General features: G+C 39.3%; 1 protein-coding gene across 1 annotated transcript in view; it reads left to right on the top strand.

Annotated features, from left to right (window-relative positions):
• Positions 1 to 14696, top strand: part of CACNA1A (calcium voltage-gated channel subunit alpha1 A) — a 361279-nt gene extending 346583 nt beyond the window's left edge. The window contains exons 47-49 of the mRNA XM_087955556.1: positions 1872 to 2064; positions 3665 to 3912; positions 13810 to 14696. Coding sequence (XP_087811682.1) covers positions 1872 to 2064; positions 3665 to 3912; positions 13810 to 14481 — 1113 coding nt within the window. The 3' untranslated portion in view covers positions 14482 to 14696. The remainder of the gene's footprint in view (positions 1 to 1871; positions 2065 to 3664; positions 3913 to 13809) is intronic.
• Positions 14697 to 15760: the final 1064 nt, after the last annotated feature.

Here is a 15760-nt window from a genome sequence, read left to right as displayed (position 1 = left end):
AAACTTTTTGAGCGTGTATCTCGCTGAACTGCTCCTCTGAGAGTAAATGTATCCAAGCATCAGGCCTAGCCAAACCTGACAGCTTTTGAAATTGATGAAAAGCAGTAAAGATAAATAAGAGACAAAGTGGCTATGTGTATGTGATTGGATGTTTCCCCTGTACATCATAGAATTGTCCATGTTTCTATTAAATTATTGTCTTGCATTTAATGTTTTTGGGTTACAAGATCATCCTTTGACGTGTATTTCTTGGGACGTTCTTGCTGCTTAAAACTTGCCAAACTTCCAGCTCCACCTATTTATTCCTTATACTTTTAATGAAAAAAACATTACTTAAGAAGTTGACAAACTGAGAAGCACCAGTCTCCAGTGTAATCTTTATTTCAAAAAAATGCCTCTGAGTTCTGTGTAGGTCCCATTGACATTAAAATGGTGAGTAATCAAACAGTGTGTTGTTCAAAAATGTGCCCATCATTCAAGAAAAATGTGGAGGTAAACTAAACTAATAGAAACCATCAGAGAATGGAACAGTTATATGGATACAGCTAAGGATTGTTTAAGCCAATCTCATTCAGGGATGGAGGAGGAGGTAAAGGCAACATCCTGGGGAAAAGGCAGAAAAAGAAATGTTGGCAGAACATATTTCTGTAATGGTTAGGTGGAACAGGGAAAGATCCAATAAACTAGACTTTCTGTTGACTTTCAAATGAACTGAAAGTCAGTAGTTAGAAATAGGAAAGGGGGAAGAAAAAATATCTATCTGATTGATGCTGGTTCCAGTCTTAAGTGCTATGACATTTGAAATAAATTGTTTACAAATTCTGGAAGAAAATAACAATAATTAGAATTCAACAAACCATGTGACAGAGTTACTAGCTTTAAGTAACTTCTTAAGCAGCAGTTAGTAAGTAGCACAATAACTGAATATATTGGCATCCAGAATATGTATACTTATTTAAAAAGAGACTTTAGGCAGATCGGTTAAGATTGTTTAAATCTAATTTTCCTCACTGTGATTAAGGTTCTACCCAGATTCATGAAATAGATGAATGACAGAGGCAAAGAGAAACATGCAGAGAGCAAAAGAAGGGCATGGTCAGAGGCATCAGAGAATCTGATCATGTTTCAGAGTGATGAAACATTGCAGCATCACAACGCAAACAACACATGTATAAGAGACAAAGCTTCAGTTGCATTTGTACAAAGTTCATTTCATTGCTACTCTTCCCCCAACATTTCTATCTGTGGAAGCTTGAACTAGGTTATAGAGTGTATGGAATACCATTTAATTTGTTTAATCTGAGGATGTAAATATTTTTCTTTCTCTTACGATAGGTAATCTCTTCATATGCATTTCCTTTGGCCAAAGTTTTTTTCATGACATTGACCAGAGAAAATAATTTATGCTTTCATCTCCAGTTAAGAGCATCCATAACCAAAAAAAAGCTTCTGTTGAGTTGGTGCTCATATAAAATATACCTTCTTTTTAGCTCATTCAAGAGAGGAATGCACTATGACAACTGTGTTCTTCTTAGCAATCTTCATAATGTATTCCTGAGTTCATTGGAAAAGGAGGGAGTCTCAGTTGGATGTAACAAGGTGTCATAATCCTCAGTTTAGGCATAGAACAAATGACAGGAGAGACCGGTATATATATCAACAGTTTTATATATCCCATAGTTTTATAAGTGTTATAGAAAAATTGATAAACAGTCTGATAGGATATGATTCTATTTCTCTGGCTGGAGTACATTTAGCTGAATAGTAGCCTGTTTCTGTAACTTTATCCCACATTTTACAAAACCTATAGGCTTTTGCTTTCTTATACAGCTCCCCTAATATTGTTAAACTGGGTTTGTATCTCTCTCCAGACCATTGCTGATACAAGTCCCATAAAACGCTCTGCCTCCATGTTGGGCCACTCACGCTCCAAAGGTACGCGCTTGGATGATTACTCTCTAGAAAGAGTAATTCCAGAGGATGGCCAGCGACATCACCGCCGACGGGAGCGGACTCACCGTACATCAGAACGTTCACTGAGTCGATACACTGATGTGGACACAGGTAAAAACAATTCAAGACAAATGGAAGTCTATCCTGGGGAAGGGAATGGGAAGCCTGTGGCATCCCAGGAAGTTATTTCTTCTCTCAAGTGGACATAATTTCAAAGAAAACACTGGGTGTCAGCCTCCCACTGGTTTTATTTTCTAAGGAAGTCTATGAGGCCCATGCAGGGTTTACTGATAATTTTAGAAAGAAAATATACTTGAGAATAATTATTTGTTTTGAATATACTAGCTTCCCTTCTCTTCTTAACTAATTCCATCTAAGATGTCTGAATGTTCAGTATCAGAAATGAGTCTTTAAGATATCATTAAAACGATAGTTAAATGAGATGTCCATGTGACCGATTCACTTAATGACCATAATCCTGGTACTTTCAGTTCTGGTTGATAAGCAATCTCACTGGTTGTTAAGCAAACAAAGCCTTAGGTAAGGTTGTGTGCCTCGAGGTTGTGGGAGACCCTAGGAGGTTCTGTTCAGGAGCTGGATCCTTCTTGCCAAAATCAACAGAATTTTCAGCCCTTAAGTGAAGACACTCTACACACAGCCTGTGTCAGACATCCCAGCCCACTCACCCACTCTGCACTCCTTATCTTACTACACTGCTTCTCCACTGTCTGCTTTCAGCTCCTTCTCATCTTGGGGCTGGCCAAAAGAGCTGCCCGCCAAAGGATTTCAGTTCCTCTCCATGCACAAATAACTGTTCTGGTGGATTTCAGCTTTGTTTTTTCACCCTGCCAAGGGAGCTTAGCTATCCTCTGTGCACAAAAGGGAACTCCTTTGACGTGGGGGGGGGTGTTTGATTGGAGCTGAAATCTTAAGGATTTCAAGTCCATTTCTGCACCCTACCAAAGGAATTTAACTCCCTCAGCAGACATCTCTTTCAGACAACCCCAGAGATGAGACGGAGTCCCTCTTGACAGTTTGCAACTTCTCCTGCTAGCTTCTCCATTGACTTTCTGGCAGAGAAGTTTGTAAATGACAATCACATGAATGTAGAGCACTTGGCAACTGGTGAACAGGTTGCCAAGCATCAAATCACAATCATGTGATTGCAGTCAGGTACTCCAATAAAATAAATAAATATGTGAACAGAGATATGTTTTGTTAATCCCAATTTAGTATTAGTCTACTGTATGAAATTAGCCAGTGTATGAAATTAGCCAGCTTACAAGCATCTTTCAAATATTTCATCAGCTAAGCATCTGAGTTGGGAGTTCACTGAAAACCAATCCTAATTTGGCTGCATGGAGGTCCAAGTTCAGACATTACACCAATTTATTAAAGTTTTGAGTGATCTAAATGCTCATTTGGAAGAAGATAACCCAGAAAAGCAATTTACTCTGTAGAATATAATATATACTTTGGAGTCTTAAGTCTTGGACACCAAGATATAATATAATATAATAATCACCTGTTTGACTATCCAAGCCAAGTAAAATCTGTCTTCAGTGTTTTTACTATTTTGGCAGACTCTTCTTTTTCTTTTTTTGCTGGCCTATTATACAGAGCATTAACAAATCATCTTAATATATTCCTTATCGTTTGTTTAGAACAAATGCATTGGATTTTAAATTGTTTTGTTTTTTCTGACTGGTAGGTCTGGGTACAGACCTCAGTCTGACTACACAGTCAGCTGACCTACCTCCCAAAGAAAGGGATCAAGAACGAGGCAGGCCTAAGGATCGGAAGCACCACCACCATCACCACCACCACCACCACCACCACACATCTTCTGACAAGGAGCGATATTCACAAGAGAGGCATGAATATAGCCGGCCTCGATCCAGAGATCGACGATGGTCCCGCTCACCAAGTGAAGGCCCAGAACATGTGCCTCATAGGCAGGTTGGTATGGCTTTCCATTGCATATTGTGCCTCTAAGGCAAGTGCCTTTAGTATTCAGAAGCACCTATTTGCTTCAGGAGTGTCAAACTCCAGTTATTCATCTACTTGTGTAAACTTGCTAGTGATGAATAGTCTGCATTGTTTTACAATTTTGGTTCACTATGAAAATTGTCGTGCAGGATCTAGTTTTCAGCCGATCAGTTGTTTCTGAAAGACCACAGCTACTTTTTGCAATTATAATTATCCTTGCCAGTTCTCCTCTGCAGCATCTGCTACTCAGAGTATATTTTCAGGATATGGAAATAGGCCAGCTTTACCGTAAGATAAATTTATGCTATTTTCTCAAAGGTAGAAGCAGAGATAGAAATAGGTAGCACGGTATTGGCATATAAGATTTCTGAGATACACTGTCTGCACTCCTTAGGTTCACCTGCAGATCCCAATCCCATTGCCAGTTTTAAAATAAAACAATCTGTCAGTTTACTGAATTTCTGTATATAAAATGAGAGCAAGACAATTATTTTGTCTTTCTTCTTAACCAGCACTGGATTTCCATTTAGCTAGCATCATACAGTAGCTTACGATTCTGGATAGATATGAGCTTGGATCATGTTTGTGCTTCTTCAGCCGACCAATTTATATCCTTCAGATATAGTATTCATTGTTGTTTCTGTTTTTGCTTTTCTTGAACTAAAAATACTCAATTAATTTATCCTCCTGGTTAGTTTGCCTTGGTACACTAATAGTTTTCATTATTTGTGTACTTTGCCCATATTATTCTTTTTTTACAGCGGGATATCATAAGCTTGCTGGATTAAAATGAATTCATAAAATCACATTTGGAGTGTTGTAAGATAGAGCTTGTGATATCCCAACTGCCAAATGTCTATCCAAATGGCTTTTATCTCCAAGGGGTAGGCATTTGTTATATTTTGAAATGGCTTGAGAATTATTCAAACTGTGGGTTTACATATTTAATTTTTGCTCAGAATTTGTTTTATTTTTGGAACAACAAAAAACATGATTGGCCCTGGAGAGAACAGATGGAACCAGTGACATTCTCTTGCCTAATCTTACCAAATAAACAAATACACTATGACTCCAATGACTGAGAAAATCAGTGTGGAATACCTTTAAAATAGCAATCATTCTAGTATTCACATCAACAATTGTGGAACAAATTATAACTATCCTCAGCTGGTATTGCAATTTTCAGATTTAGGGAGTCACGGTGTGAGCAATTTTCAATGTCAACTTAGTTCACTTCAATTCTACACTTGAAGTTCATAGAGGTACTCATGGTAATATACTGTATATCAGGTGTCAGGGTTCCGACAGTTGACATCAGGTTCATATGGACTGTTAACTTATAGATCTCAAACATGTGGGATGACATAAGTATGCTGGTAACATTGAACTCTATGATTCCTCCTATGAAACATTCAGGGTAGAAATCTAGTAAAATAATAAATAAAGTGGAACAAAACCAAAGATTATTTTATTTTCATAAGTGGTGGTTATATATAGTAGCACATGTAGGAGTAACTGGTCACCAGGACTTTGCTATCTTCTGCTGAGGTTATGGTTTATAGACACTACAAGCCTTGAAACTCAGACACTCTACAGAAATGGGGGAGGGGGGGGCGTAACTTAAGCTAAGGACTGTCCCTCAGCCTTACTTGGTTGTTGTTTAAATTTAATATTGGAGAAGGAAAAAGAATGTATGTTGCCTTGAACTTCTTAGGGAACGACAGTAGATGGCTGAGTAATAATATTATATCAGCCATTTTATTTCTAGAATTTATAAATCTGAATTATAAAGCTACTCCATACATTAATTTGACAGAAGTAGACATTTAGGTGGGGGTTGTGTGTGAGAGAAATGAATATAAATAACTGTTTCCCTGAAAATAAAACCCGGTCTTATTTTCTTTTAGACTTGAAAATAAGCACTCAGGCTTATTTTCGGGGAGGTCTTATTTTTTTAAATGCAGGAAGCGGTGAACAGGGAACTGACAGGAGTGGGAGCGCAGCTGCCACTGACCCCACCTTCTCCATCCCACCGTCTGCTTGCCTGTGGCTGAAACGGGTCAAGCTCTCAACATGCCCCAACCTCTACCTGCCCTGCCTACTGGGCCAGCTTCTGCTGGAACATTTCTTGGCCATGGCACCTCATATGGGCTCTTCACCCTCCTGGCAGGGTGAGTAGAGGCCGGGGTGTGCTGAGAGCTTAGACCCGATTGAGGCAGCAGCCAAGCAGACAGTGGGACAGAGAGGGCAGGGGTAGTGCTAGCTGCCCAAACACTTTTCACCCAGAGGGAGACAAAACTTTGTCTGCTTACAAAGGGGACTGTTTGAAACAGAGCTAATTGCTCCATTTCATACCATTCTCTTTGTAAACACACAAAGCTTTGAATCTCCGTCATTTCTCCGTCGAGGTGAAAAATTCTGCTGTAAGTGACTTTCTAAAGTGAGCAGCTCCACCGACGTTAGGAGCCTTGCAGAGTTCTGCAGCAAGCGGCTCTATTGGCATGAAGTAAGCAGGTGCTGGGCATGTAGGGCACCACCACCACCACCCCCGCTTGATTTTTACACCTGCGCCTCATCCCACCTCATACAGCCAGACATTGAGCGGGGCTTAACTAGGGCTTGTTTTGGGAGTAGGGCTTGAACATGTAAAAATCAAGCTAGGGCTTATTTTGGGGAAAACATGATACTTACCCCTGCATTGATTCTTTTTTGCTTTTCTTAATTTGGATTTCTTAGTACTATGTAAGGAAGAGATCATATTGAAATGGAAAAAAATCATGTTCCAAAAAACCCTCCCTTTCCAAAGGCTCATTGAAAGTAAAGGAATAGTTGTATCCGATTATCTGTTGAAAGTAGAAAAGGCATTCCTTCTTACATAAATCATTTATGGCAAGGTGCACTTGCATATTATGTGTATTCTTCTTTAGAGAGAATAATAATAATCTTGTTTAGAACTTACAACATTTCTAATTCCTAGATAAAGAAATATTATATTCACAGTGACTTCATCTTATTGTCATTCACCTTGTTGGCTCTTATCTAACAACCACTATATTATCCAGTGCTGCTTAAGCATGTACCCAATCTTTCTTGACTAAAACAAGATTGAGCTACAGAAGTTGATTACTTTAGAAGTATAATGAAGGTACCTTACTCCAAAACTCATAATGACATTCACCTATAGATACTGGATAAAACTGATTGTTTACACAAACTTGGACTCGTTCAATTCTCTCCAACTAAATTGAATCATAGAGGAGATTGAGAGACTTTATTGTTGGATGAAACATTTAAAGTATCTTATGTACAACTTTTGTCTTCAAAAGATGAAACGGATCCCATGATGCAGGATAAGTCAGTTCACTTAATACCTTATTAGGACTTAGTGGTGATGGGATGTGGGGAAAGAACCATGCACAATTCAAGAGCAGCTGCAGGTTCCTGGCCAAACAGAATCGGTACCTATGCTGGAAACTGAGGTCCTAAACACCCTGTCAGCAGTGCTAGAGAACTGGCAATTTTGTCCCTTAAGCAATTTCTAAATATGCTAGTGGGTATCTGTGACCTAAACACCTCATTTTAGTATAAATTTTAGGAAGCTTTTTTTCTCACTACACTCCATACACCCTAATCCTCCATGATTTGTGGTGTTTCAGGAAATTTTGCTTCCCCCTGCTTAAGTTCATGCTATCAACAATTAGTGGACTCAATTCATTTTTTAGACACATGCAGAGTATCCGGGAACCACAGAGGTTTCCTGTTATATTGACCTCTCCAATTCTAAGTTAACACCTTAATCAGACCACCACACCCGCTTGTACTACACCAAAGCTGTGACAATAGAGTAAAGCTGCCTTTTGCCAAGCCTCAAAAGCCTATCTAAGTTTAAGTTCTTTGTCTCAAGTTTCCTTTATTGCTGTTGAGTCAAGGAATGTCCACTTTCTTCTATATGGTGGAATTTATGATCTGAACTGTTAATGTGTTAATTTTTAATTAGATGAACTTTGATTATTGACAAAGCTCTGCTGTGCTGCTTCATTCTGGAAGAGAGGAATTCCTGGAAAGGATGACTAAAGAAAGCCAGGAGTTTATGCCAAGAGGATATAATTCTAACAGGATCATCCAAAGTGTGATGATCATCCCAGCTGCCAGTTAAAGCTAGTGGGCATCTATGTTGGGCAGCAGCAATATAGAATATGATGGAGGAAGAAAATTGCTAAAATCTCTAAAGCTAAATTGCACTAAATCATTAAACAGCAAATGCATCATTTCATACTGCCTAGGACAATGATAAATCATTCCTGTATTTTACCAAGAAAAACACATGGACAGAAAGAATAAAATGATTGACAATATATGCCACATTATTAGCCCCTTAGGTCAGATGGCACTCAGCCAGGAGTGAGGAAAAGCTGAAGATCTTTCATAGGGCTAACAGTGTTTGTGACATGGCTAAATTAAAGCCTTTAGAATGTTTAGTTGTTGATGTTGCCAGGCAAGAAAACAACATCTGAAGCTGAAAAGAAAATTACAATGAAAACAGGAAGTGTAAGGAGCATGAATATGAGAAAGTTCAACAAAATGAAAGATGAAATGAATCAACATTTGACACCATAGCTATCAGAATATTGAGATGAGATGGAATAGATCTGGAAAATTGCACTTAAAAATCTCACTGTTTATAATTTTGGGATATTTAAGACAAAGAAGAAATGGCACTGCTTTTCATAGTTAGGAAGGTATAGCAAGAATAATCCTTAGCCTTACCAAGTATTGTTCAAATAGTATCAATTAGTCTTTGTGGTCAACTTTTTAATATGACAGTTATTCAAGTGGATGCTCCAAACACTGATGCAAAAGAAGAGAAAGCTGATGAGTTTCATATGGTTGGTTATCTAAATTTGCTAAATAAATAAAGAAGTTCCAAGTTAAGCTAAATGGCAGAAACCAACCAGCTTCCATACTGCACTAAAATGACTGGTTCTTAATTAATTCAGTGCTTCCAGACTGCACTGAAACCAACCAGCTTCCAGACTGCATTGGGCATATATCCACAATTTCTTAAGACATCACCACGAATCTCTCTCTGAAATGCTGAATCTCATTAATTAGGAATGAATTTAAATAAACTGTTAAGGATGAATCTAAAAAGAGACTGCAAAAGTTCAAGAAACAGAAAAAAGCAAACTGGATGTCAGAACAAACTGGAAATTACTATGAAGAGAGCAGAAACCAAATACAATAAATTTCAGGAAGAAATTTAACTTAAACTTAGAGATCTCTGAAACTGATATGCTAAATAATGTCAGGGGACAAAGAGAAACTGATTTAAAGAAGATAAAACAAAAATGGAAAGAGTATACTGAAACACTGTACAGCCAAAGTATTAACATCCAATATACCTTAGAAAATATTCCTTATTTACAAGAACCTCTAGTATTAGACAGTGAAGTTAGATCAGCACTCTGGTCTTTATCAAGCCAGATGGCTACAGGAATTGATGAAATGCCTACAGAAATATAAGCAAGAGAAGAAGCATCAGTAAAGGTTATAACCAAGTATGCCAACAAATCTAGAGAACAACCTGGTGGCCAAGTGATTGGAAGATATCAGTCTGCACACCAATAAAGACTGTGCACTATACACTTAATTTCACATGTTAGCGAAATAATACCTAGGATCATATAATGCAGATTATAGCCCTGTATGGAAAGGGTGATGCCAGACATTCAATCTAGCTTTAGAAAAGGCCAAGCAACATGAGGCAGCATTGCTGATGCATGCTGAATAATCGAGAAAGCCAAAAAAGAAACTTCACTGATTATAAAAAGACCTTGGATTGGGTCAAGCTGTGAAATATGCTAGAAAATGGAAATCCTAATGTCAACTCTGAAGGTCTGCTTTTGGTGGATGCATTACTCGGAACATTGACACCTAAAACATCACATTGTCCCCATGTGAAACTTATCCATAAGTTAGGAGGCCACAGCAAGGACAGAATATAGCAGAAGAAGTTGGCTCTTGGTCAGCAAAGGAGAGAGAGAAGGTTGTATACTCTCCCTTACTTATCCAATTTATATGTGGAATATATACAGAGGAAAACTTAATTGGAAGCTGACTGTGCTTTTAAAATGAAAGAAGGAACATCAATAACCTCTGCTGTGTTTATGGCACTACGCTATAGCTGAAAATACAAATTATCTGCAAGCTCTAGTAATAAACGTCAAGGAGCACAACAGAAAAAAATGGAATTAAAATTAAATCTGAAGTAGACCACATTAAGGACAACAAACACAGCAACCAATCTTGGAATTAAGAAAGAAGATACTGAAGTGGTGGATGGCTTCTATATTTTAGGGTCAATCATCAACAGGAATATGCTGCATACTAGCACTTGGTAGAGTAACAATGAAGGCCTTGGAAAAGCTATGCAGATATAGGGATGCCTCTATACCTACACAGATTATAATCACAGAGGCAGTAAGTTTTCCCTGTGATGCTCTGTGGAAATGAGGGTTGGACTTTAAAAAAGCAGGACAAAAAGAATATTGGTTCTTTTCAACTGTGGTATTGGAAGAAAGTCCTGAGAATATCATGGACACCTAAGCAAATAAATAAAAGTACCATTGTGCAAATCTTCCTAAAGTTCTCACTTGAGGTACCAATGAGCAGGTTCAAATTATCACAGCATGTACACGATATGGAGATCTAGCTCTCTGGAAAAGTGTACAATCCTGGGAAAAGGTAGAAGGAAAGACCAACAAGCAAGGTGGATGGACTGAACTGCAGTGGCAACCAATTCACAATTGGAAAACCTAAAGAACAAAGCTGGGGACAGATCCACCTAGAAAAAAATCTTATTTCATGTGATTGCTAAGATTCAACACAAGCCTGATGGTACACGAGCACTCCACATACATTATACACATATAACTGAGGCTAGATTAAAAAATACTGACACAGAAGGTAACTGTAGTGATTTGCCTTGTTTTTGTATCCTTGAACATCCTTTTTTGAAATTCTGTAGATGTATATCCCAAAAGGGTCTAAAATAGGGCAGTAAATATAGTCCAGATTCTAGACCACGTTCAGCCATGAAAGCTCACTGGGTAATTAAGAACCAGTCATTTTCTTCAGCCCAGCCAACCTCACCAAGTGTTGGCTGTAGGAAAAAAATAGCTGAGATTTGTTATGTGCATACACTAGAAATAGAATACTCATAGAAATAGAAATGCTACCTAGCTAAGCTCCTATCAACTTGACCGATATTTTTATAGTTTATATGTTTGATGAGTAGCATTTAGGCAACTCATGCCATCACTGCCAGAATTCTATGAAAGATCAGGATCAGCAGTAGTTTTTTATCTGAAAAGTAGTGTTGCCTATATGTGAATCTATACACGACTTCTTCATGCATAAAAATAGATGCACGTTATCAGATTTTACTTTGGGCCTAATGTCTGAGGAAACATACTTTTCTACAGATGACATAATTCATCCTAGACTAAAGCCCATACTTTCAGCACAATCTAGCCAAGCACAAGAGGCCTTTTGTATTTGTATCATCACTAAATAATATTTGCTGTCCGTTTTGACATCAGACAAAGGTTCCCTGGATGAAGTCATTGTGTACTCCAAGGGTACCTTCAGGAGGCACCTAGCATTATAAGTATTTATTTATTTAGTATAAAATATAATATTGAGGATAAAGCTTATTTGGCAGGGATAGCCCAGGGCTTCCCTGATGATGATGGCCCAAGCTGTACAAGATGGTTTAACACAGCATGGCTTTTCAGTGTCTTCAAATGTCTTGTCACAGGATATTAAAGATTCTTGCAGAATTTTTTTTTTTTGTAAAAAGTTTTTTTCTTTTTTTGCACATCCCTTCATGTGAGCAACATGTTTCCGGATTATAACACTTGTACATAGTCATACTTTCATTTCCATCAATCTTATATAATATCATCTCATATTATTATCCATTACACTCATCTTTAAATAAATTTGCATTTCATATTTCAGTTCATTAATTCAATATCAATTCTTGCAGAAATTGATCTGATCCTACCATCAACCCTATAGATGCAATGAAAGGATAATTGATAAGATTTTCCACATTGTAGCAGGGCATCTACCATGCCAATGAATTATTGGGATCAAGCATCTTGTTAGCCTGTACTTCTAAAACCATGGCAGGTGCTGTGAGCGCCTATTGTCAGGCCTATTTATTTTAGTTCAAAGACTTGGAATTTGTTGATGAAAGATTGTTTTGCATGAAAGGTGTCAGCTAGTTGTGGATTATTATGTTTATAATTGTAAAATGTATCTTACTTAGAGTACATATTTAATTTTTGGGTTCATTTATATTAACAACATTCATACAGCAGGAGAAAATCTCAAGTAAATGTCTTGAATGACCTCTGTGACATCAACAGTTAATGAAGCATGGAGAGAATTAGAGCAGCTGCAAGCGTAGCACACAAATCATAAAAGCATACACAAGCCCTTACTTTGAAAATTCCAGTCAAATAATTGCTACATATATATTAATAATGTTGAGATCCACAAGTCTCAGCCTTGAACACTTATGGGAATTGATGTTTCTTGCAACATACCTTATTTTCAGGGATAGTGTGAAGAGCTGGATAGAAAGTTATCTTATTTGGAAGGAAACTATACATCAAAATGCAGTTAACTGGGAATTGCTGCTGAAGATGGATTGTTAGTTGGCTCTGACCTCTGGGCTCTATTATGCCAAAGAGACCCACATTGCTCAAGATCTTCTGAGAACATGGCTTACCTAAAGGCTTTACCATGAATAAGCTATTAATTTACTTCACACACACTCTTGATGAGAGTCATAAAAGTGAAAGACAAAGTGATGGCTCTTGATGGTGGTCCCTAAATGTATCACAAGTGTCCGACAGCTAGCCATGGTCCAGATTACCCAGAGCTTTGCTCCCTGAGCAGCAATATTTTGCTATTACAGTACTACTCCATTTATTTACTGTAGCAAAGACAAGCTATATAACATAACTGTTTTTCCTTCATGGACTTCATTGCCTTTTAGGAAATCTGTGGTGGGGCTTTATGTTGGATTAATGTAATGTGTATGCAGTGAAAATAATCTTATCATTAGCATGTAAGCAACGTGAGCAGAAGATTGATGATCAAAGGCATTTCAGGTACAGAACATCAACACTCTATATAGAGTCTCCTTCAAGAGTTTGGCTATTATTAATGATTCCAGATTTCCCTCATCTTTCCCGTTAAATCCTCTGTCCCACTTCCTGTCATTTCCTAAATCCTGTCCCTATTTTTCCCAATTTATCACTTCCTTTTTCAACTTCAAATATTTTTTCTTTTAAGTTTTTTCCTGCTATTCAGTTTTTGATAACATGCTTTGCAAATACATCCTACCTCGCCTCTCTCCTACAAATATTTTATTTCTTTCATATTTAATAAATTGCTTCCCCCATGCCTTCTTTCGTTCCTTCTTTTGGAAGAACACAGATCAATTTAAAAGCTTTTTACTACTTTTAAATCCTTGGAACTTACAAAAATTCCATTTCTCTTTTTTGCTTTTGGTTTCCTTTGGATTTTTTTTTAATTATAAATAATTGTCCTTTGTGTTTCCCTTGCCTTCCTACCCTCTAATCCACCCTGATGTGGCTGTTGCTTTGATTACTTTCCCATTCATTTATTTTTATTCCTTGCCTCCCTTCCCCTCCCCCCTTTGTCTCTGTGTCACCCAAACCTCACCCCGACCCATTTCCAATCCGGCCCCCTTTTCCTCCTGTCTCTTCTTGGTTGATTTTCCTTGTATCTTTTTTCTTTTTGATTTCCTTTGTTTCAATTTTCGTGTAGGGCAGTAGTTCCGTAAGTGGGAGTCCGGTCCTCTCAACGTCTGGCACCAGCACCCCGAGGCGAGGACGCCGCCAGCTCCCACAGACCCCTTCTACACCCCGGCCACATATCTCCTACTCCCCCGTGGTCCGTAAGGCCATCAACACAGGGGGCCAGCAGCAACCGCCGTCGGTGCACCCCAGCCGAATAGCCAGCCCAGCCCCGCGGCGCTACCCCTCGCTGCCTGCCGAGCACCACGTCTCCGAGCGGCGCAGCAGGTCTCCGGCTATGGAGCGACACACTGTCCCGCCGCGAAATGATTCGCCTCGCGGCTACCGCCATGCCAGTAGCCGGTGGTCGACGCCACAAGTGTCCGAGCCCCCGGGGGGGCCTCGCCACGGCAGCGGTTACCACCGGAGTCGGGACTACGGCAGCCCTGCAGGCGAGGAAGCTTTTCCCTACGAGGCCATGCAGCAGCAGCCGCAGGGGAGCAGCTCAGGACGTTCGCCCAGGACTTCCCGGGTGGGCGGCGGCGGCGGCGGCGGCTCGTCCTCTGTCTCCCCCTACAGACACGGGCGACGGCTCCCCAATGGATACTATCACTCACACGGACCAGCCAAGTCGCGCGGGACAGGGTCACGCAAAGGACTGCACGAACCTTACAGCGAAACTGACGAGGACGACTGCTGCTAACCTACGAGTGGCTTCACTTTAACACGTGCGCGCACGCGCCACACACGCACTCCACACACATACCCCGAAGGGAGGCGATTTCCCCAGGGTGGGGGGGAGGCGAGAGGAAGCCGGACAAGCAAAACGAACTGCCAGCCGATTGCGGAAGGTATCCCGGAGGAGAAAACCCTGCAATTGAGGAGGGAGGGAAACTTTTTATCTTTTTGTTGGGGCAATCTGGGGTCGGGAGGGAGCAAGGGTCTGGGGGTTGGGTGGGGGGAGGCTAGGGAAGCAAGGGGTCTGGGAGATCAGAGCATGCTTATCTTTTACGGATCAAGTTGTGTGTGGTGAGTGATTTTGAGGGTGGGAGGGAGGGGCCTCACTCAGAATTTACAAAAGAAAACGCACTCAGGTGTGGAGGGAATTGGGGCCGCCCGAGAGCCCCGGCCTTCACCTCATTCTGCCTCTGCGAAGCAAGACCAGAAGCCGCTTTCCCCTGGGGCAGATGGGAGAGGCAGGATGAGTCTGTCAGCAAAGACATTCTGGAAGTGTTTGAGAAACAACACACACAAAAAAAACCTTTTTAAAAGATGCAAAAGTAAACAAAAAGACAACCCTGGGCTTCTATTGATGAGTTTTATCATCTCAATTTACCTGATTAACTTAAAACGTTTTAAAAAAAAAGTTTGTGACCTGACATTTTAAGAGGGTGGTATGCACAAATACACATCCCCAACACACACATATATATCACACACACACAGAGAGAGGAGTGCTTGCTGGTTATACCAAACCCTAATATTACTGCCTGCAGAGATAATAAAAAAGAAATAACAAAAAACAAAAAAGGACAAAAATAATTGATAAAAAAAAATTAAGCATTTTCTTCTGATATTTTGGTCCTGCTTGACAAAGAAATGACATCAAAACAATAATTCCTCAGCTTCTTTATTTTTTTCCTACATGTTTGGGAAAAAAAAGTTGAAAAAAACCTGTGGGATTGGGACTGTGAAATATTGCATGAAACAAAGTAAAAAGACAAATGAAAAAAAAATCTCTAAAATCCTTTAAAAAAACAAAAATATTAAAAATGAATTTTTGATTGAAATGTGCTTTTATTGTTAATTTCCCCATACTTGATTCTCATTCCTCCTCACCCCCTCCTCTTATGATGATTTAATGCTGTATGAAAGGATATGTATTGGAATGCATGACTGATAATCATTGTTCCTTTGCTGCTTTCTAAGATGAAAAGTATGAACAAGTTGTTAAGCAGAAGTTGGTCAAGGAGAGTCCTTGG

Source organism: Notechis scutatus, chromosome 2 (genome assembly GCF_049901735.1).
Source record: "Notechis scutatus isolate UNSWTSFEM ecotype Mainland chromosome 2, rNotScu1.2, whole genome shotgun sequence".
Classification (NCBI taxonomy): Eukaryota; Metazoa; Chordata; class Lepidosauria; order Squamata; family Elapidae; genus Notechis; species Notechis scutatus.
Note: the sequence above shows the minus strand (reverse complement) of the source record. Positions and strands in the feature narration are given on the sequence as shown.